Source organism: Orbicella franksi, chromosome 3, assembly GCF_964199315.1.
Source record: "Orbicella franksi chromosome 3, jaOrbFran1.1, whole genome shotgun sequence".
Lineage (NCBI taxonomy): Eukaryota > Metazoa > Cnidaria > Anthozoa > Scleractinia > Merulinidae > Orbicella > Orbicella franksi.
Window position 1 is genome coordinate 13,464,362 of NC_138147.1, and position 22,854 is coordinate 13,487,215.

Below are 22,854 nucleotides of genomic sequence, written 5' to 3' on the forward strand. Positions count from 1 at the left end.
TTTTATAATTTAACTCAATTAGCATCTAATGCTACTGTCATTTAATTCTGCAGCGGCTTCTTATGTGACCATTGTTGTTCGCTGGAACAATTGAACAATGGATGGATGGATGATTGATTGACTGACTGACTGACTGATAGATTAATTGATTGATTGATTGATTGATTGATTGATTGATTGATTGTTTCTTGTCTGCCTTATTGTAGGTTGAGTGCCTTGTTGTCAGAAGCGTACGCAGAGGATGAAAAAAAGCTGGAAAAGATGAAGAAATGGACGGACTGGCGAGACAAGTTGAATTCCAAATATAAAAAGACCAGAGGAAAGTTTAACAAAGTCAAAGGTCAAGGAATTCCTAAGGAGCCAAAGAAAGTACAAGAACAGCTTGAAATCACACGGGTAAGTCATACGAATAGCCATGATTAAGCGTTTTATAATATTTTAAAAATCAGTAGTATGTGTTTCCAATAAAGGGGAAACGTTTTTCCTTAAGAACAGAGTTCATTGGTGGCTGTGTGGAAACCAATTTGGCCTCTGTGGCGTCTCTTGAAAACAAGAGACGGGCACGGAAAGGTGGAAAATGTAGCGTACGATTGTTCATTGTCGAGAATGCAAAGCTCAATAAGGTTATTTCCTTTTTAACTACGAGACAAAACCGTATGCATGTGGAGAACTTTTGTCGTTTTCCCTAACCTCTTCTATTGGTTTAACGTGCTTCATTACAGCCAAAAACAATTCAACAAAATATTTAAAAAGTGATCACTTACGATTCTGAAAATCCGTTTTGACCATCGTTTACTCAAGCTTATGAATGCCTTGAGAAGGAGTGTAAGATCTTTATCGTTATATTCCAACACCGATGGCCCTTGCGGTTACAGTGCAGGCGCTTTATCAAATTAGGTATGAAGCTACTGTGAGATGGTTAATTGAGAGTTCATTAAAACCACTAGGAGTGATCAATGCGAAACGATGAATAATTGAAGCGAATAATATACATGTATTCATCCTTTTAAATTGAGTTGATTTGTTCCCACAGGAATGCTCATCTGAGATCGCAGAATCAGTACCAGAGATCCAGGATGCGTTTAAGTACGCTGACAAACTGATCGGTGACAAAGGTGTTGATCCGTCGGGCAAGGAGGCTATACAGAAAGATGTAAAAGAGATCGGAGAGGGATTTAAGAACCTTAAATTGGAATTGAATGATTACGAGAAAGAGTAAGTTTCGGTCACCAGGTACGACTGTCAATCGGGACAGCAAATTTACACTCATATCCTTTGCGGCTAACATATTAGTGAATTATTTGATATTTTTTCCGAATCTTCTTTTTCAAGGTTAGAGAGCTTGAGTCTGAAACAAGACCAAGAGAAAGTAGAGAAAATTGAAAAGTGGGAATTATGGATTATTCGAATTAGAAAACTACAAGACCAATGTCAAGAAAAGACAGAAGCCCTCAAATCGACTGGTGAACCACAAAACAAGAGGGACGTCGAAGAGCAAATGATCCTAGCAAAGGTTAGTCAGTATTTGTCAGGGAACGTCAGGGTAAACCAGGATCACAGTGATTGTCTAATCGGTTAAAAGGCTGCTCATGCATTGTGTTGAAGAGGAGTGATTTTAAAGTAGTCTGCATCCGGCTAAAGCTGACAAAACAAACACGTTGACGTAGGGCCAACAATCGTTGCTTTTTGGCATTGTTCACAGGTCTTAACATACCACAGTAGTTTCAGTGCAAACGTAAGAAAATCTTTCTCTTATCCAATCTTTGAGCTTGCTCTCAACCAATCTTTAGAAGCATTACCCCAGCAGTTCCATCTACTGTACGTTAAAAAAAAAAATTCAACAACAAAAAACAACAAAAGAAAGAAAGGAAAGGAAACCAAACTCCTTTTTATTGATGCAGGAATGCAAGGTAGAGTTAGAGGCCGCAAAGCCCGTGATCCATGAGGGTCTTGACTATGGAAAGCTGTTACTGGATGATAATGTCATCGATGACGATGTAAAGGCCGAGATAAAGAAAGACGTGAATGACGTAGAATATAATCTGGACAAAATGGAGAAGGATAACGCTGATAAGCAGGGCAGGTAATAAACGGTTAAGCCTTATGTCGCAGTGACAAGAGAAGCATCTACGTTAGTCGATGAATAGCCATTCAGTTTAGTGAACGAATATCATACCCCCTCCGTGAAATCACCAGGAAGGGTTAGTCCTTTTTGTAAGGGGACTGTGTGGAAGCTATCATTCTTGTTCACTTGGAGCAAAGATGAATCGGGAGCTTGCATGAAAAATGTAAACAGTTTGTCTGTAATTGGTCGCAGAGGAGCCATAGACCCCTTTCATAAATGGCTGCCAGCCATAGACCCCTTTCATAAATGGCTGCCAATTATAAATTCTTTTGTAAGTATTAAAATTAGCCTGACTAACCTCGTTTTTGAGTTGATAATTCAAAAGAATTTTCACTCCCAAACGAGTTTAGTGAGGCTAATTTAAATGCATACAAAAGAATTTTAAATTGGCAGCCATTTATGAAAAGGGTCTATAGGTGTCTAAGTTTCAGCCTTTTACATGAAAATATGTTGGTTTATACCGACACACGCGTATGAGTAGACCTTGATTTAGCGAGGCCTGGACTCAGCTGCCTTTATATCTCGCCACTTATGTATGACCTTTGATTCAATCCCTCTTGTCATAATCATTTACTTTGTACGGATTCGCAAAGGTTGGAAGTTCTCGCCGTCCAGTATGAAACTGACAAGAAGGATAAGTTAGGGAAATGGGAGACTTGGAAGGTGAAACTAAGATCAATTCTTGCCTTGAAACGAGGCCATTTGGACGAACTGAAGGCCGAGGATCCCTCAAACAACAACGTTGAGGAACTACTAGCCAAGGCTAAGGTATTAATTTATAACCATAAACTAAATATAACAGATAATAGATAACAATTTGACATCGTTTGTAGATTTATCAAACTTGGTTTTTGATCCGTGGTGCAAATGCCAATCTTAGAAGCCCTTCCCAAGCCATTTCTGTTTCAACAGTCTGATCAGCCGTCTGCAGACATTGTTGAGATTCTTGCGCCATGTTGTGACCAAACGAATTCGACACGGTGGACTGTTCCGTAAGGATTTTGCAATGTTAGACCATGTTGGGAGGTTGTTTCTTCAATTAAAGTTTGGTCGACAGCTTCTTACATGTCCCGAGAGAGTATGCTCGAAACTATTTTGTCAAAATCATGGTACAGTTTCAACATAGTGATTAAATATGTTGTTTCACTCCGCTGTTACAGTAGAAAGTGCATTAACCAGGCCAAACAAAAGATGTCCGTGTTAAAAGTTGGTTTTAAATGCCTCACATTACAAGTTTATTTAATGCTGGAAATGCTCGCCCTTCCAGATCGTACACTTAAAACGAAGACCACTTTTTTAAACTCACTAACACGGAATGACGACAACCTCAGAGTTCTCTGTAAGAAAAGTAGCACGTTGCGCAGAGTCACTGAGTTTTTATTGCACGGCGGGGCCTGACTGATTCTTTCGTGTCCAACAGGATTGTGAAGACAGTCTACAGAGTTCAGAACCTGAAATAAGGTTTGCTTTAGACTATGGCGAGCAGTTGGTTGACGACGATCTCACTGATTCAGACGAAAAGCAAAAGATTCAGGAAGATGTGATCGACATGGAACGAACCCTGAAGGGTCTTAAAGAGGAAGCCGCTAAAGAAAAAATAAGGTATGGTGCATACCTAAGGTATATTTATAATTTCCGGAGTCAGTACGTTTTGGTCAAAAACAGCGTAATCATTGCGCGTTCTTTATGAACCTTCTTTGTAGGCTATTTCTTGCACAACTTTAGAGAAGTAAAAAAAATTAATCGCGTTTAGAGAAAAGTCACCCTAGCGATACCTGGTTCAATGAATTCGACATATACGCGCTACATTAGAATTGATCTGCATCTTTACCTGTACCTCTATTATTTAAGACTTCCAATCTAAATGGCCTTGTTTCCTTTTTTTGTTTGTTTGTTTGTTTGTTTGTTTTCTTATGTTTGTAACTCTTTTCAAGGCTGGGGCAAATATATGTCCGACAAAATGAGGAGAAGGAGCAGAAGCTGAAACAGTGGGAGATATGGATGATTCGTATAACCGAGCTAGAGAAAAAGTGTCAGGAAAAGCTTGGAGATCTCAAGTCCAAGGGAGAGCCGCAAGATCAGACAGAAGTTGAAGATCAGATTGTTCTAGCCAAGGTTAGTTTTTAATAATGATTTAAATTGAAGAATTCTCCATACCTTATCGTTCATTCTGTAAGGATTTGACATTTTATACGAGTGCATCGATGAAGGCAAAGGTACAAGCCTCGAACAATGAGTATATGGTTGGGTTGCCATCTTAGCGCGTTTCTGTTATGTAATAAGACAACTACTCTCACATACTGTTGGTCATCCCTTGGCTTGTCTGCATACTTCCATTTCTGACCTGCATGACAGGCGGTTTGATGAGGGGTTGGGGAAGGGGGGACGAGGAGGAGGGTAGCGCGACCGCAATATAAGAGCGTGAAGCTCGAGGGCTAGCTCGGATTGCGAGATTGCGCCAACGAAAATCTGCAGGCTAGCTTACTCTCCAAAGGTCACAAAATTATGTGAATTTATGTGTTGCTTTCTTTTCATTCTTTTGTCGCATACTACGCATGCTGCTTCTGTTAGATGCTGTATTTTAAGTCAGGTGTATATTCCCTTCATGTCAGGAATTTCAAGAGGAGTTACAGTCTGCCAAACCCGTGATCACCGATGGTCTTGAATATGGATCGCACCTGCTAGAAGATGACTTGATCGATGAAGACAACAGGGCAAAGATTAGGCAGGACGTCCATCATCTCGAAGGAGACCTCGTGAAACTGGAACAGGCTAATGACGATGAACACAAGAGGTATCACCTTAAGTCTTGTGAAACATGTTACCGGGACATTATTCCACTTGCTTTCTTCCTTTGGTCTGACTGTACGTTGCGTTTCCTATCCTTTCTTCGGTATTGCGCTTACCACTAACCAGTGATTTTCTTCACATATGGAAAGGACATATAGGGATTACCATTGCATAGAGAAGCCCGTACATATTATTAAGGTGTTTCTCGATAGCTGCTGCAACAAAGATAATTCAAAATAAAATTGAGCATAGAAAAAATTGATAAAATCTAAGACAATGTTTACTGCGATAGCCACGTACCGTCCGTGACATTGATAACTAGTATTAGCTAAAAACTCGTCATTAATAAAGTCTAGTTGTAGTTTTAATTTAGCAAAACACCTACTAAGAACGTACATGACCTAACGTGATCTTTTAGTAACTATGTACTTATGTTGTTCGGAAAACTTTACAGATTGGAAGAAGCTCTTCAATTACATGGTCAAAGGCAAAAATTGAAAAACTGGGAGAACTGGACCACTCGCATCAAGGAGTTGATGGGCGATTGTGAAGATAAGCTGGCAGACCTAAAATCAAAGGAGGAACCAAAAGATGGAAAGGAACTTGAACAGCAAATTATCTTAGCCAATGTAAGATCTGGAATCTGTTGTCTTTGTGTGTTTCCTTTACAGGGACAATGTTTTTGTTTGTTTGGTTGTTTGGTTGGCTGTTTTTGGTATTATAACGTATTTAATTGGGCTAAATCAAGTATATGCACACCTTTTACAAACCACGGCTATTTTCATCGGTGTTTTCCCTTTTTTCTTTTCTTCTTTTCATCCTCTTACTTCATTTCATATCCTAGTGTACTTCGCTAAGACACATTTAGCTACTCTGCTGCTGCCTTTTAAAGGTATGGGCGGAGTAAAGAGAAAATACAACTAAATTCATCTCAAACTATTTAAAGCTGCTGGAAAACAATTCAAGCAGTCGTCCTAGCGAGACTAGCAACCCATAACTAGAGCAAGTTCTTGAGAAATATATGAGAAGATATCCGTCTCGTCTGTTGATCGTATCCCACTTACTAGTTTATGTTGTATGTAGGAGTGCAAAGATAAACTGCAGGCATCGAAATCCGAGATGAGTGACGGCTTTGCATATGGAAAGGAACTTTTGGAGGACGACGCCCTCGATGACGGTGTCAAGGCGAATGTCAAACGGGACTTAGATCAGCTGGAGGGAGACTTCTTGAGCATGGAGCGAGCCAGTGATGAAGAAGTTCTCAGGTAAACAACATATAGACGCGATTGTTCTGACAATGTCGTAAATTATGTCTCAATTTATAACGTTTGCCAAGATGGCCGTTAAAGAGTTAAAGTCAAAATATGGAACTTTCTTATGATATTATGGGCTCATACCAATGCAAAATGAATTTTTTGCTCTACTTTTTCATTAAGCGGCACCTGAACTCCATACATGTAGTCGGTAGCAAAAAAATCTCAAGATTTTATCTCAAGACTTTATCGATACAAGGAGCCTTATCTTTCATAGTACAGAGTAGCCAGGTGCAAGACTGATACTGTGAATTCACAACTAGCTAGCGAGAAAACCGATTTGAATAATTGCATGCAAAACGCTCATTCCCAAAATTTCCACTGTATTTGTGAAAAGGACCTTTGTCCCAGTTTAACTATGCGACTGTTCTGTCAAAAATAAGCTGAGCTTCGCAGTCGATCCTGATAAACGGCCATATCCGTTGTAAAATTAACTTTTTGTTTTGTGCTGTTCGTACATAGACTGCAAGGACGCTTAGAAGCAATAAACGCTGAAACGAAAATTATGGAGGACTGGCGTGAGAAATGCAACATCGTAGAGACTCACATGGACGCTGCTGATGCAATAATACAAGAAGGAAAGAAAGCAAAGAGTCACGATGAGATAGAAAGCTGTTACAACAAGCTGAAGGTGTGGGTCTGTTTCATGTGCATAAGAAGACCGTGCCATGGTCTCATTTGAAAGATAAAAATGTGACAAAATTTTTGGTCGTTGTATATCAAAAACTATATAATAGGTGAGAAATGGTAGCGATATTATATCGCGTGTTATTAAATATAGAGTGATTTTCCATTGTACTTGTTATGTTTGTGGATGTTTCTGCTTCTGACGCTGCTCATAGTTGCTTGGGACAACTTCAAGATCAGTTTGAGCTTATTGCGAACGTGAGGTTTTCTTTTTGGTTAGACTGGTTTTGCAAAACTTAACTCACGGCAGTCACAATATTTTGTCAGGGAAAACATTAGCTACGCAATAAACTCGTAAAAATTCAAAGGAAATTAAATCAGAATAGGCCATTTCCGAGATACATTCAAAACAAATCTAAGTCCCTCAAAATGAGTTTGTCTTCCATGAAAAAGAACCTGTAGAGGGAACACATTTTCATATGAATGGTTTTGCAAGAAGACTCTTTTGACACAGAGGCAAAAGGCAAACTCGAGAATGGCCTATTATACATAAGCGGCACCGAGGGCGGAAAAACGCAAATTACGGAGTCGTTTGATTGCTTGAATGAGTGACTCAGGGCTTAAAGCAAAAGCAAAGGTCTGTGGTAGTCAAGGAGAAATTTTATGCATTTTTTTTTTCTTATTTTGTCACGAGATATTTCGTTGTTAGGTGAAAATTATGTAAATGCGCTGTAAAAAACCCAGTTCTGTATTCTTATCGACAATACAGCAATGAGTCAGGTCAAGAAAATAATGTAATTGCTGGCTCATCTTTGGGTTTACATGCAGTTTGAAAGACAGATTTTAATTTGTTTCATTCCTTTAATTTAGTGTACTCATTATTCATTTTGGCATGTTGAACTTTAGGACCTAACAAAGGACCTTGGTGATACCGAACCTGAGTTGAATGACACTTTAGATCACGGCAGAAAGTTGTCCTCAAACAAAGACCTGAGTGACGGTAGTCGTCAAGCTGTTTCCGATGATGTTGTTCTCCTGGAAGAAAAATGGAAGGCCGTCATGAAAGTATCCCAAGAGGAATACGCCAGGTACGTCCATAGCTCGTACTGAAGGCTGAAGCGTACCGCCTGACCAATAGTAGAAAAACAAATAGATTCTGAACGATTTTTATAATGCTTGCTGTTAGCGATCTATTCAGTGGGATAATATAAAGCTCGATTGATTTTGAATGTGCATTATTCAATGACGTGTTTCGTTCAGCTGTTTTAACTTTTGTGAGTTATTGCAGACTTGGAGTCGAACTTGGGGCTTCTCAAGCAAAACAAAGAAACATAGCGACTTGGCACGAGCGATGCGACACTCTCCATGAATGGGTGAACGACAAATACGTAAGGCTGCGTTCCCGACCGACCTCACCTGAGTCATCATTTGGAGGAATAAAAAGACAGCAAAGCGTCATCGAGGTAAGCTTGCATGTGGACTATAAATAACAAGTATTTCCTCATTTTGGCCCATGTGTTTTTTCAAAGGAAGTGTTTACATTTGGTTTCATTTTACATCGTAGTTCGTTATGATTCCAGCAAACGGTTTTGAGTTTGGCACGGGTTTCGTTATGACCTGACTGACTGTTAGTTTTAAAATTTTTACTCCCTCTTCCGTCTAACGCTTTGTTTTGATAGACCGCGATAGAAAGTACATAGCTTAATGTAGAAATTGTAAATCTACAGTAGACGAGTTATTTTGTTTTTGTCGTCGTCGTCGTCGTCGTTGTTGTTGTTTTTGAGAAGGAGGTAGCCTGTAATAATATGACTGAGAGACTTTCTTTATGACGGTTTGAAACGTTTTTCCAGGTACTCTGTTCTGATTGATTCGCATTTGACTGTCTGCTTATAGGATTTAGTTAAAGATTTGGTGACTAAACAAGGTGAAGTAAACGAAACCATTGACGAGGGAAATCAGATTATCGACGACGATTCCATCCCTGAAGGAGAAAGGAAACAAGTCCACGAAAAGATGATCGCACTTCATGACGACTGGAACAAACTGGCTAATTTGACTTCCGGGAAACAACAAAGGTTGGTTGGTCGAGATATGGAACTTTACAAAGAAAATGTATTAACTACTTCTAATTGTATCTTTCTAGCCGAGGAATGCACTACTATTTGTTTCAAATGTAATGCTTATCTTTGTGACTTAACTATCCATATTCTGCTTTGCTCTTACGAAGAATGAAAAAGACTGAAAGATCTTCATAGCAAACGTATTTGTTTGTCACACTAGCTTCAATTTTCGCGTGGGTTTTAAACTGTAAGGGGACAAGGAAGTTGTTTGATTAAAGCTGACCTGAGTTCAGGCTTTTGTCTCCATCTATCTCAGCTCACATCACAGCGTTTGTTGTTTCTAGTGTCCAAGTTCTACTTCTTGAAAAGGAACAGCAACACTTGGACAAGACCCAAAATTGGAGAAGAAAGATAGATCCTCTCATGATGTGGATTTCATCAGCGGAGAACAGAGTGAACACCCAGTTTGAAATTGCTCCAGATCTCGACACCGTGAAGAAGCAAAAAAATGATCTTGAGGTAAATCTTCACATGCCTTTATTCTTTGAAAATTATGTTAGTATTTAAAAAGAACTGTCTCTAAGCATTTCCCTAAGGATACATTCTATGGTGTTGATAGTCCATCAAATCCAAATTAAGGAGCATAAGAATAGATAATCTCACTCTCTTAAATGACCATCATTTAGTCTTAAATTTTTCGGAGTTCCTAAAGCACATTAGACGTCATTGAACATTTGCAAAATGAAGCTTTGGTTTGACTGACCTTCTGAATGATTGATTAATTGATCGATACAGGGATTCGTTGATCGGTTGATCGACCGATCAAGTTACTGGCTGATTGGCTTTATGAGAAATAGATTGATTGATTGATTGATTGATTGATTGATTGATTGATTGATTGATTGATTGATTGATTGATTGGTCACTGCAGGATTTCAACACCGAGATGTTATCCCATCAACGCGAAGTTAGCGACGCTCTGGAGACTGGGGACAAACTTTTGAAAGACTCTGAACTTCCAGAGGATGACAGGACCGCAATACAGAAAGAAGTCCTGGATCTTGGTCACCGCTGGGAGAATCTAGAGGAGTTAGTCTCGTGGAAAACCGAAAGGTAGTAGGATATTTGTCATATTCGTTAACTGAGCTTCATCATTCTAAATGAGTAAGTCTAATAAGCAATTTCTTTGTCTTTTTGTCACTTTCAGTAGATCTATAGCTGCATTTGGTATTTTTGTCCGTGTTTTTGTACAATACCATGATGAAAAGGTCGATACCTCCCTCGAGGGAGAGATCGAGGCAAGAACACGATAATGCAAAAGAAAGATGTTTGGAATGTTTTGTGAAAATCCTCGGTGAATAAAGGGTTTTCGGCGCTTTCTATGAACAATATTCATAACTGAACTGACGGGCATAACAAGTTAATGCTTCCCCGTTGAGCCTCTTTGCCGATTTAAACGAGACCATGCTTTCTCTCTTATCCCAGAATTGATGACACGATTCAGAAACTCAAGATGCAGCAAGAGGACAAACTGCAAAAGTGGCACGAGGGCGTAGATGAAGTCAATGTATGGGTGACAAAGATAAGAGTAAAGGTTGAATCGCCGATGAGACTTGCAACTGATGTGGACTCCGCTTTAGAACAAATGGACGACTTTCAGGTTTGTTGCTGTTATTTTTATTCACATAGTGTCTTGCGGCAGAAGCCTTTCTGTTGCCATTGTGCCTTGATTAGGAAATTACTCAGCCACATTAAAATCTCCATTTGCCAAAAGTGGTCAGCCAGCAGATATTCGCTGCCTTTACGGCGCGAAAAAATTATTTAGTTTTTTTTTTCTTGCTCTCCAAACTTTCGGGTGCTTTAATTACTCGAGAGATGCACACTGAGCATGAACTAATTATTCGTTAAACTTGGAAGTATTTTTGTGGAAGCAGGTAAGTTTGAAAAATGCCAAGTACTCCTCGCATGATCAAGTCCCCCGATGGCAGCTGCATCAGTTTCAGAAAAATAAAACAATGTTGAGACTTATTTCAGAGTTAAATACATGTAAGTTTGCCGTTTGTTCCCATCGTAAAAAAGGACGTTATCAAAGATGCTCCGTTGTATCAAGAAAAAGTCACCTATCTAAATGAGTTCAGTGGCAACCTAGTGTCCGACCCATGTCTTGGCGAAGAAGAAAGAAGAAATGTGCGCGAGGAAACTGTGATCTGCAATGAAAACTGGAACGATCTGGTTAACCTCGCCAATGCTCGACAAGCCAGGTAACTGAGTATTCCCTTTGCTGGCCATATTGTTTTTACATTACCTTGATAAATAGTCTGTGCAGACGGCGTACAAAGGGAACTGGGACAAGTGAAGAAGTTGGGCGCGAGTGAGAAGGAAAGAGCTCTCAAATTCCCCCTCCTACCTTGCCTTTTTACGTCTATTAGTCCAATAACGCCATCGTAAATGCAATAGGTTGAAGTTACTCACTTTGCGTGGCTTCAGCATTATCCTAAACGGCAAAAATGTAATTTATGATTAGCTCTGGAAGAATCATTACTGATAATGGTGGTGGTGGTGGTGGTGGTGGTGGTGGTGGTGGTGGTGGTGGTGGTGAGCGTACTGACACAAGTAGCGTCGAACTGTTTCAGCTGTTAATACACGTTAAGGGGGATCTCTAGTACATTGAGACTTGCGGTTGGAAATGCACGAAAATATTTCAGTCTACTTCAATCAGTAAAATTTCTTGATACTTTCCAGTTTGTATTTTTAATGCAGCAAGCTTAAGCTCTTTTTTCTCTTTTAAGAATGGAGGAAAATCTTGACAAATTAGAACGACAACAACAGGATACTTTGGAACGCTGGAGGATTCGTTCAGAAAGATCGGGACTGGCGTTAGATAAGCTGGAAGGCCAAATATCAGTTATTGATGATCCAATAGGAAATAACCTAGAGACAGTAAGGAGGCAGGAAGATGCGTTTGAGGTAGGCTCGGAGTAACTTGTATTTGTCTTATCTTGACCTGCATTCCATGCGGTACCTAAGTAAGACAGGTTACGTGTTACACTAGCCTCCTACTCGGACACTCTTAGGGCTCGTCACGCAATCTTCTTCGTCCTCTTGACGAACCCAAAGAGCGTCTGCGTAGGAGACTATTGTTGCACATGCTTTGATGAATCCAAGTCACTGTACCAGTCACAGGACGACGGGTTCTATTGACACCAATTATTCAGCCTAAAGCGGTTTTGGTTTATTAACTGGAACCATTGACATTCAACGTTCTTTGTTAAAAAGGTTTATTTCTGTATTTATCAAGTAATCGTGGAAGATATTATAACTGTGTATGTTTAGAGAATAACCTTTTTTATCAATGCCAATTGTATCTTTGTCAACTTCTGGTGTTGCTCTGTTTTCGTAGATATTTGCAAACGAAGTGGAACTGAACACGCCTCAGATGATTGACACAATTGCATTAGGCGAGAAAGTCAGGAAGGATCCAAAGCTCACCCAAAAACGCAAAGATGAGGTGGACGAGCATCTCGATTCATTGACAGCACGCTGGGACAGAGTCAAGGATTTTATGGCGTTAAGAAAGGAAAGGTATGTAGAGAGATATAGGGTGCATATCGTTTAGTTACCTTTTTAACAAATAGTAATAATTTTTCATAATACTAATAATGCATTCTTTGTTCGAGTAGACCTTGACTTCTAGTGATAACAAAATACTGTTTATGCAGATGAGCAGTGTTTGTTTTCCTTTTGAACATTGTCGCCACTGTCTTCGCTAAGTTGTCATACGGTTGTTTTTATCCTTACGCCTTAAGGAAAGCCATCCTTTACTTTACCGTTGCTTAACTCGGGTTCTCTTTTTTCCTACGTACAATATTCAAGGCTTGGCGAAGCTTCTAAAAGGTTGCAAAGGGAGAGGAGAGACAAACTTCATGAATGGGAGGAAAGACTGAGCAGTTTCGACAGCTTTTTGCGTAAAGCAGAGAGGGAGACAGAGAGACTCGAACCAATAGGAGACGACTTGGACACTGTCAAACGACAAAATGAGGACTTCGAGGTAAGATTTTTTTTATTCCTAGGAAAGAGTTTTCCTTTCTACAGAACGTATGGGTATTGATATTTTTTCATGACTTCCGCGCCCATTTCCCTTTGTGAGACCCGGCGTGTGTGGAGTCTGGCAAATGATTTATAAATCTGGTGACATAGTCTGTTTGTGTAGCTGCTAACATGTTAGTTTCATGAGTGCTTATGACTCTCTGATGAAGGATCTTTCTCTTTCCTCCAAATATTAGCAGTCGGCGGGACTTCTTATTGGACAGCAGAAGAAAGTGTATGATTTTGAGAATTGCGCTGACGATTTAGCAACAGATCCCGCAATCGATCAAAAGTCCAAAGAGAGCATAGAAAATGACAAAAACAACCGTCTTGAGCGATGGGCGAGGGTCGTCGACAAGATTAATAGTCACCAGGCTAAGTAATAACAATGCTCTATATTGGAAGTACAGGTTATATCATAAGTATGGGTAATGAAATGGTCATTGTAAACCAGGCGCTGCATGCAGTTTGGTAACCTTGGAAAGCGAAAGTCACTTAGTAGTACACGAAAATCATTTAGCGACAACTGAACTTTTTCTGCCCCTGGTGTATGATTCAAGTGATTAGCGTTTCTTTAGACAATTATTGGATGGGGTTTTTGTGATATCCAGAATAATCAAGGTGCAGGTAGAGGTTATCAGCCGAAGCCAAAGGTTGAGGCTGATAAACCTTACCGTGACCTTGATTATTCTAGATATCACAAAAAGCGAATCTAATAATTGTTTTATTATACATTGAACGAAGTAAAAAATGTTTTGTCGTGTTTTTTGTTTCTTCGCTAACGGCAAGCAACACAAAGCGCGCGAACTTGACATGATTTCCCTTAGAAATTATGCAACGCGGTCACGCATGACACGAATATCCGTGACCTTGAGTGTCCTTGACATGATTATTGTATAATCTGCAGCTAGATGACGTCACAGGTGCTGATTTCGAAAATTCACTGTACGCTTTCGGCCAATCGGAAAAGGGATAACGAGTTCAATGTATAATAAAGTAGCTTATCAGTAACGAGGATTGTGGTTGTTATTATTCTTTGCGACAATAATATCTGAAAAGCAATACGCCTTGGAAAATCAAAGAAGAACAAACTTAACACTATTCTACATCAAACGTGAAAAAATGCCGCGAAGGTAATATAGTGTTACACCAGTATAATTACTTTTCCATGCATACAAGTTCTATCTCATTCCCCATGTATCTAAACAACTACAGTGAGCGTCAGTCTCCTCGTCGAGTTTAGAACGGTTGATTCGTAGTAGTATGCCGATCTAAATTCTTGTGGTAGGCCATTCAGCAAACACGTCCCTGAACGAAACATACAAGTAATAAAATTGTCATAATATTACTTACAGGCTCGAAGAAGAGCTTTTGAACTTGGAGAAAACTGAAGGGGAGTTTACGAGGTGGAACGACCAGCTTGTGACAATCCAAGAGGACGTTTCGAAAGTTGAAAGTATCTGTGAGCAAGAAATAGCTCCCGATCTGGAGACACTTGAACAGCAAAGAAAGGAGGCCAAGGTGGGTCTTTGATAGCGTGTTTTCTTTACACCATTTCCATAAGCAGCAACCCTTAACAAGGACGTAGAATTTCAATCTCAAAGACGCCTGTACGAGGATGAATAGCCATATTTTTTCAGTTGACGTTGTCCTTGAACGCAGTTTTGATTATCATACGGTGTGTTTGAACTATCAGAGAAGCATGGAAGTAAACAGGGCGTTATCCAAACACTCTCACTTATTTAACGTGAAATCTTCCTGTTTTCTTCTATCTTTTCTCTTTTCTTTTGCCTGATTACTTTCGATACTATAATGCTAATGCATTTCGTCATCTTTCTGCAGAATTTGAAAGAGGACGTGGCCCTGCTGGACCCTCAAATTGAAGAATTTCTCAAGAGCTCTGACAGTTTGCTCGATAATAGCGATTTACCTGACGAGGATCACCAGACGGTTGAGCGCGAGTCTGAATTGCTCGAGAAACGTTGGAACAAAGTAAAGAACGACGCTAATTCAAGAGAGCCAAGGTTTGTGAATACGATAAAATTACATTTAAGCGAACGAACTAAGGGTCAGGGCTTGAGCACTGTGTTCTTTAGTAAGACATAATTCTCTCACTGCCCCACCGCACAGGATTATCCACATGTACGGCTATAATATCAGCGAAATGTCAGTCGCGCACACTGGGATTGACCTGCAATGGCCATTTGATGTCACTTCGTACTGCAGAAGCCAGTACCAGTGCTATCTGGACCATCTGGTTTCAACAGACCTAATCTTAACTGTTTCTATGTTTCATTATCTTTTATGGCAGAATCGAAGAAGCGTACAGAACCGTACAGAAGGGTCAAAAAGCCTTGTTGGATGAATGGAAAAACTCTTGTAACTCCACTCTCAAGTGGATAGCTGATTCTTCTGCGCGTGTGCAGGCACAAGATCATACCGCTCCAGACCTCGACCACGCGCGGGCTCAGAAGCAAGAAATTGAGGTAGAAAAAAAATGCTTGTAGCAGTGATTTATTTAAAGCAATAAAAACAGCAGAAGAAACCAGTCAGGAAATACTAGTCTACTCAATGATAAATTTCTTAAAAGAACGAGAACAGGGAAATTTCATCAAATGTCCGGATTGATTTAATTTATTGTTTTTGTCCTTGAGCTGAGACAGACAATCTTTTTTATGTAGGATTTAATGAAGGAAATTAAACAATACGATAAACAGATGGATAAACTTGATCAACTTGGAGAAAAGATTGTTCACGACCCGAACATGCGTGACCTGGAAAAAACACTGGTAACTAACGAGAAAGCATCCATCATTGGACAATGGCAAGGACTCCTATCAAATACAGAAGCCACCAGAAACAGGTACGAGCACTGTCTGCTAAAATAGCTTTCCATGGAGTTTTAGATTTATCTAAGCAGACGCGTCAACGTAAATAAAAAGATACATTTTTTGACGTCTGGATTTGTAAAAGTTGCCAGGAAATGATATGGCCGGTAACCAATCAGGAGCCGAGAAAGACAATGGGCTATCGTTTGGAGAACAATGGATGCTATTGCTCATTAAATCCAAGATGGCGCCTTGAAAAATCGGACCAATCAGGAGCCGAATTAAGAATTCAAGATGGCGGCGCCCACAAAAGTCGGCCATGTTGGAAAACAGCCCACCAGCCTCGACGGAGGACTGGGATCGGTCTCACGGATTTCCATGGCGACACAAATCACGCCAGGGTCACGCAAGTGGCCATGATGAAGACTGAAAGACTTGGGTCCGACTGCAGCTTAGATAGGGTGGTACAAAGCATGGTGGGACAATGACCTCATCGGGAACCAATCAGAATGAATTAAAGTACTTACAGTGGTTGGCTTCCCCAGTCCCCCTCTCTTAAGGAGAGCACTAAATCCCGAGCGTGTCGATAAGTGGGGCACTCCCCGTGGTATTAATTTTCTCGGTAGAGATGAAAAAAGGAAGGGGGTACTTCCGAAAGTCAATGATCACACAGAATTGAAAATGAAAAAAACTATTTTTCATCACTGAACAAAGGGTAACAAATCCAGTAACTTACTTGTTTTCCCATGATCCCTTCCATTACGATTCAATTCTGTGTGATCATTGACTTTCGGGGGTACCCCCTTCCTTTTTTCACCTCTACCGAGAAATACCTCGGGGAGTGCCCCTCTCAGTCTTCATCATGGCCACTTGCCGGACGGACCTCTGTGGTTTAGGACTACAGGACACTGTAAGTATCGATTTTGAAGTTGCATGACATTATTTTGCGTGACCCTGGCGTGATTTGTGTCGCCATGAAAATCCGTGAGACCGATCCCAGTCCTCCGTCGAGGCTGGTGGGCTGTTTTCCAACATGGCCGACTTTCGTGGGCGCCGCCATCTTGAATTCTTAATTCGGCTCCTGATTGGTCCGATTTTTCAAGGCGCCATCTTGGTTTTGGAGAACAATAGCATCTGTTGTTCTCCAAACAATAGCCCATTGTCTCTCTCGGCTCCTGATTGGTTACCGGCCATATAAGCGTGCATTACTGCTAATGATATCCTTGCTAGGAACTGGTGTTGTTTCGTGGTGAGTTTGCGATAGTTACTCACCGTTATAGAAAAGATTTTTTCAGTTTTCACTAGCGTGTCGTAAAATGTCACGTCAGCATTCTGTCCCAAGAATACGCCATGTCACTCAGCCTTTTTAGCACCTTCTGTTGTAAAACCTTGGTTTTGTAAGAAGTTTGGCGAAACGATTTCGAAGTAACTTGAGTCAGTAATCGTGGTAATTCTTTACCTGAAAGATTGGATAAGCAAATTGAACAACTGGAAAGGGAGCAGCAGGAAAAGATGAAGATGTGGTCAAAAAAGACTGAGCCTCTGGAGACGTGGCTGGTTAAGAAGGAGACCATCGTGGAGTCTTACGAGCCAATCGGATATGACATCAGTTATGTAAAGGGACAAAGTGAAGATGCTCAGGTTGGTACTGATTCTCCCGAATCGTGTTCCATTTCTTGAACTCTCAGTCACCAGTAATGGACATGAAAGTTCTCCCAGTACATCACATACCACACAGGGAACAAAAATTGTGTGAATTTTTTTAACAAAACGTCCAATGATTCATATTGCGTATGTTTTTCAGGCGATGATCACAGACCTACTCCACGAGCAGCCGAAGTTCGCTGAGATGACGGACCTCGGTAACCAGCTTACAACCGAGCCTTGTGTAGGATTGGAGGAACGGGTCAGGATACAGAAAGAGATGCAGTCACTGCACGAGAGATGGGACGGTTTGTATGGATCAGCCACCTCCCGGCACGACAGGTAATGGCTGAAATTTTGAGAAGATATTCTTTGCTTAAAATAAAGTTATTTTGGATTAATAAATTGTGACATAAGTCATCAGTACGACGTTCATAGATATTTTCAAGTGTTACACCAAAAATCGTCTAAGTTATTGAACTGTTGAATTCTTACAATGGACTATTATTGCAAAAAAAGAGTATTTGTGGGGTTGCTTTGCTTTGCGTAGTCCACTCTTTAACACTGTTTCCATTTATTGTCCTGCTTAAACATATTGTATTATGGCCTTTGGATGGTTTTTGGAAAAATTTCGGTGACGAAAGCAACTATATTCTTGTACCTGAACAACTAGGTGTACCTCCTTTAGACGTATAGTCGTCGTGTTGTGATACGAAATTGGTATGGCATAGCTTTTGGTGAACCGCGTTACTTTTACTTTTTAAGGATTCAAGAAAGGCTAAGAATATTAGAAGACGAGCAAAGAAAGCTGGAGGAAGAAAGACAAAAATTGGAAGAGGAAGAAAGGCAGAGGAGAGCGGAAGAGGAGAAGAGACGACAGGAAGAGATTGAAAGAAGACGAAAAGAGGATGAGGAGAGAAGAAAACGGGAGGAAGAGGCAAGAAAACGCAGAGAAGAGGAAGAACGAAAACGGAAAGAAGAAGAGGAAAGGCTACGAAGAGAGGAGGAAGAGGAAAGGAAAAGGAAGGAAGAAGAGGAAAGAAAACGAAGGGAAGAAGAGGCGAGGAAAAGAAGAGAAGAGGAAGAGACAGCAAGGAAAGAGGAAGAAGAAAGACGAAAGCGCGAGGAAGAAGAAAAAAAGCGAAAGGAAGAGGAAGAACGTAAGAGGCGGGAAGAAGAAAGAAAAAAGAGAGAGGAAGAAGAACGAAAGAGAAGAGAGGAGGAGGATAGAAAGCGGAAGGAAGAACAAGAACGACGGAAAAGAGAGCAAGAAGAGCGACGGAAGAGGGAAGAAGAAGAACGAAAGAAGAAGGAGGAAGAGAAAAGGAAGCAGCGCGAGGAAGAGGAAAAAAAGAGAAAAGAAAGAGAAAGGAAACGAAAGGAAGAAGAGGAAAAGAGACGTCAGGAGGAAGAGGAACGGAAAAGAAAGGAGGCTGAAGAAAAACGAAAGAAAGAAGAGGAAAAGGTTGGTTGTATTGACAGTAAATATCTTAACTTTTCAAGCATTACCAGACTTTGCCTCGTTGTTGTCCATGCTCTGCTTGTTCAAAGGATGGATAAAGCCTTCCACCGTCCACTCTATAGAGATTTATACGGTGGATAGCGTTATCCAGCCTTTGAACAACTGTGCCCCGCCAAATAGCAGGTTAATGTCCTGGGTTGTGCATATTAGCGTAAGTTTTTGAGTCCAAAATTCATGAAGCGTGATTGGCCGCTTCGGAAATGAACGAAAGCAAATCTCGGGTTCCGCGTGGCGACGTGTAAATTCATGGTCAAGTAAAAACCCTCACTTCTTTTCGAAGCCAAAGTTTGTCTTCCGAGGCGCTATACTCGTAAAGGGATAAACATGTATGTTGAAGACTTTATCACACCCATGGTCATACGGGATCAAAATGTTTGAAGTAATATATCAAACACGAAAGACCGTGTTTGACCACATTTCCAAACACCGAGAGGACAGTTGAAAATACGACGCGTAGCGGAGTATTTTTGACGAACTTCGAGGTGTTTGGAAATGTGTTCAAACACTGTCTTGAGTCTTTGATATATCTTCTCAATCGAAACTAAAACTAAGAAGATCAGATATCCAAACACCGTCACGGTCGTGATTTCCTTTGTTTAAATTTAATGAATTATTAGTGAGTTTGAGAATGTTGTTTCAATTCAGACAAAAGCTTTCGCTTATATCGCACCTCAACCTCGCGTTCAGCTGGTTGAGCAGGAGCCAAGACTGTTCAGCAGTCCAGTGGACGAAGTTATTGTGTCTGTTGACGAGAATGTTGTCGAGGCGGCAGCAGAACCCGATGGAATTGTATTAGATGGAAGGCTACAGGACTGGAGAAACGAGGCAGAGAAAATGAAGGCGTAAGTACCGGATGACTAGTCACATAAATTTTTTGTATCGATAGTGAAAGCATAATAACCAAACTCAGTTGCAGAAGAAAAATTAATTTACTTGGTTGTCATTCCATTGAAGCCCTGATTGATGTTGTCGTTTCCGGTTTTCGTTGTTGTTGTTGTTGTTGTTGTTGGGTAAGTTTCTTTATTTGCAAAGATGATTTCTGTCCTTAGCTCATGACATTTATATTCTTCACTTCATCACTTGCCATACTTATTCCTTATGATGTTCTCTGGCTGTTACTCTGGTTATTATCTCCTGGTAAAATTTCTATTGAGATCGTGAATCCGGGGGCCACTGGTTTCTCAAGCGCTACATTGATGAAATAAAGTTAAACTCGTTGAGAAATTCAGTAACATTTCGCGCCACTTACCCCAGCGCATTGGTCACACACCTTACTATTAAGCCGTCCATGAGTTGTATTTTGAATTCAATGCAATTTGGCCAGTTGTCCAAACGTAGTCGGTATTGCCTCTTTTTAGGTGGATAAAGGATCAAGACAACACACTACCCGAAGAATCCGACGAGGACAACATTGCAACTCTTATTGAGAAAGAAGGCAAAATTGCGGTGAGCTGCAGGCATTTACACTGTCATATGAGTTAGGAAAACCAGAAAATTAGAAAACACATTTCATAAGAGAAACTATTCACTGATGACATTCCCAAGCAAGGCGTTGTTCAGGAGGCTACATTTCTTTTTTCAATTAAAGTTTCTTTTGGTTCAAAAGACAAGTATGTTTTTCAGCATGGATTTAAACTTTCATTGCTTCTATCTCCCTATAGAATCTTGAGAGGGAACTACCTGTCTATGATAAACGCTACCGTGATCTGGATAGAGACTTTGAAGAGCTCATTAGCGACAAGAATATAAAAGAAGATCAACGGGAAGAAATCGTCGAAGACATGGATAACGTCAGAGATCTCTGGCATTCTTTGAACAAGAACAAAGATACCAAGAAAAATAGGTAACGACAATGGCTAAGGGACCAAATGAGATCTATGAAGTCGTTCGCAGACGCTCTTTTGACCGCGTCAAATATCTCGCCAGTAGCTTAACGAAGGCTTGCATGGGAAGCTTTTAGCTATCTGGTTAAGATTTGATTACACATGACTTTGCCAGCTGCATGAGTCAGTCTGTTATAACGTTTTCACAGAAGTTCTGTAATCGTTGTTGGTTTTGTAGCCCTTTATGCTAATTCTATGTTTTTTGTTGTTTTTGTTGTTCTGTTGACATGTCTGTAACGATCTTCAATAGATTGATTGATTGATTGATTTTACAGATTTGTCAGTAATCCAAATAATTAAATGACAAACCTTGAAAACGAAGGCCAGGATTTCTAACGTGAAGACTGTGGATTCCTTTTGTGTAGAATAAAGAAAATGATCTGGGATGAAGAACAAAAGAAAGCTGGGGAGCTCGCGGGATGCCGTGTAAACTTACAAGCTGTGAAGGACTGGATAGAACTACGAGATAAAGAACTTGAGGCCATGGATCCCATTGGAATTGATCTAAAAACGTTAGTCAGGCAAAAGGAAGACATGAAGGTATCATAAGAAATGTTTAAGGATATCTTTTGGACACTGTTTGTAAGCTAAAAGTCATGGGCATACTTTTTTTTTGCCGTCTCTGTCTCGACCAATTGGGACCAATTATAGAGCGTCTGATCACTCACGTGGCCGGCACACAAGCAAATTTACTGAAACAAAAGAAAGTGTTTACATAAGAAAGAATTCAACTCCCACAGGATTGGTTTAGTACGATAACATGGCCGCCGTTTCATTGTTTGGGAACACCAATATGGCCACCGTAACTTCATGTGAAAACGCTCTGTAGGAGACATGCTGTTCCAGCTTTTAACAGTCACATACTAAACCAAAATCAGTCGTCCTCTCCCGCTTGGCGCTTGTGGTGTGCCTTTGCCTTGAACTCTTATTGCATGGTTTCTTATGTTATTTACTTCGATTACGTCCATGCCTTTTTACGGCAGTCATCAAAAGGTCGCGCCATTTTACAGCACGTCGAAGTTCATGTACTTAGTCCCCACTTCACTTAATATATACATTTGGTCGGATGACTTGATTGTTAATCACGATTTCCTTCTCAGAGCGCCACTGTGAGACCTTTGTCTTTTTTTTTTTCCTTCGTAGCAATTCTCTAAGCGACTAAATGACTACGAGCCAAGATTTACAGAAGCAACAGATTCTGCCTATAGGTTATGTAAGGACCCTGCCTTTTCTGATGAGCAAAACAAAGTTCTTCGACAGGACGCAGAAGACTGCGAAACACGATGGGATAATGTGTTGGAGAAGGTCAAAGACCGCATGGACGAGTAAGTAACTGATTTTTTACCTTGAGATTTTACTCAGTACATGGGACGCACAGTCACAGGTATCCCAAGTCCCTTGGGAGTCCTGCACATTATATTATATGGAGAGGAAAACACTGAAACTAAAACTCGTCGATATCGCCTTGAAACGGTCCCAAAACGCCCCAAATACTGTGTAAGGTACTGAATTTCTTTTCCATATTTTGAACTGATATATTCGATCGTTACATTTCCATGCAATCTCTTATATTCATCCTGTTATTAATGTTCCCAAGCAGCTTGGGATACCTGTGGTTTAATACCGTGGGAAGTTTGAAATCGCTTTACTAGATTTTAAAAAAAGATGTTGCCTATCTTGAGTGAAAAATGTTCTGCTTTTTGTTTTTGCTGTTGTCCTTATTTCACCAACCCGGGGTCGATCGTGCTGTTGAGTTTGCGAAGAGAGTTGTTACATTTCCTTTATTTTTCCCGCAGAATTGTTAGAAAGATCCCCAAGCTTCAAAAAGACCAGAAAGAACTTTTGGAAGAATGGAAAGATAGGTCCTCTCGCTTCGACAAATCTCTCAAGAAAACAGAAGAAAAACTCAAGGAACAGATATCCATTGGAAGAGAGGTAACCATCGGAGTTATGTGTGCATTACCTTCAAAGCCGTG

The 22,854-nt window shown here is 40.4% G+C and overlaps 1 protein-coding gene across 3 annotated transcripts in view; it reads left to right on the forward strand.

Moving 5' to 3' along the window:
• LOC145481358 (uncharacterized) overlaps positions 1 to 22,854 on the forward strand; it is a 52,425-nt gene that overhangs the window by 14,997 nt on the left and 14,574 nt on the right. For 2 of the 3 annotated variants that reach the window (XM_081459842.1, XM_081459844.1), the window contains exons 22-56: positions 207 to 396; positions 1,034 to 1,215; positions 1,333 to 1,513; positions 1,902 to 2,083; positions 2,719 to 2,893; positions 3,546 to 3,727; positions 4,060 to 4,240; positions 4,738 to 4,919; positions 5,370 to 5,544; positions 5,999 to 6,180; positions 6,691 to 6,859; positions 7,762 to 7,943; positions 8,144 to 8,318; positions 8,749 to 8,930; positions 9,260 to 9,434; positions 9,847 to 10,028; positions 10,401 to 10,575; positions 10,995 to 11,176; positions 11,705 to 11,882; positions 12,316 to 12,497; positions 12,789 to 12,963; positions 13,199 to 13,380; positions 14,357 to 14,522; positions 14,844 to 15,025; positions 15,313 to 15,487; positions 15,683 to 15,864; positions 17,296 to 17,470; positions 17,634 to 17,815; positions 18,239 to 18,938; positions 19,641 to 19,837; positions 20,354 to 20,441; positions 20,657 to 20,838; positions 21,244 to 21,418; positions 22,022 to 22,203; positions 22,675 to 22,813. In XM_081459842.1, coding sequence (XP_081315968.1) covers positions 207 to 396; positions 1,034 to 1,215; positions 1,333 to 1,513; positions 1,902 to 2,083; positions 2,719 to 2,893; positions 3,546 to 3,727; positions 4,060 to 4,240; positions 4,738 to 4,919; positions 5,370 to 5,544; positions 5,999 to 6,180; positions 6,691 to 6,859; positions 7,762 to 7,943; positions 8,144 to 8,318; positions 8,749 to 8,930; positions 9,260 to 9,434; positions 9,847 to 10,028; positions 10,401 to 10,575; positions 10,995 to 11,176; positions 11,705 to 11,882; positions 12,316 to 12,497; positions 12,789 to 12,963; positions 13,199 to 13,380; positions 14,357 to 14,522; positions 14,844 to 15,025; positions 15,313 to 15,487; positions 15,683 to 15,864; positions 17,296 to 17,470; positions 17,634 to 17,815; positions 18,239 to 18,938; positions 19,641 to 19,837; positions 20,354 to 20,441; positions 20,657 to 20,838; positions 21,244 to 21,418; positions 22,022 to 22,203; positions 22,675 to 22,813 — 6,676 coding nt within the window. The remainder of the gene's footprint in view (positions 1 to 206; positions 397 to 1,033; positions 1,216 to 1,332; positions 1,514 to 1,901; positions 2,084 to 2,718; positions 2,894 to 3,545; positions 3,728 to 4,059; positions 4,241 to 4,737; positions 4,920 to 5,369; positions 5,545 to 5,998; positions 6,181 to 6,690; positions 6,860 to 7,761; positions 7,944 to 8,143; positions 8,319 to 8,748; positions 8,931 to 9,259; positions 9,435 to 9,846; positions 10,029 to 10,400; positions 10,576 to 10,994; positions 11,177 to 11,704; positions 11,883 to 12,315; positions 12,498 to 12,788; positions 12,964 to 13,198; positions 13,381 to 14,356; positions 14,523 to 14,843; positions 15,026 to 15,312; positions 15,488 to 15,682; positions 15,865 to 17,295; positions 17,471 to 17,633; positions 17,816 to 18,238; positions 18,939 to 19,640; positions 19,838 to 20,353; positions 20,442 to 20,656; positions 20,839 to 21,243; positions 21,419 to 22,021; positions 22,204 to 22,674; positions 22,814 to 22,854) is intronic. The other variant, XM_081459843.1, reaches the window with a different exon arrangement.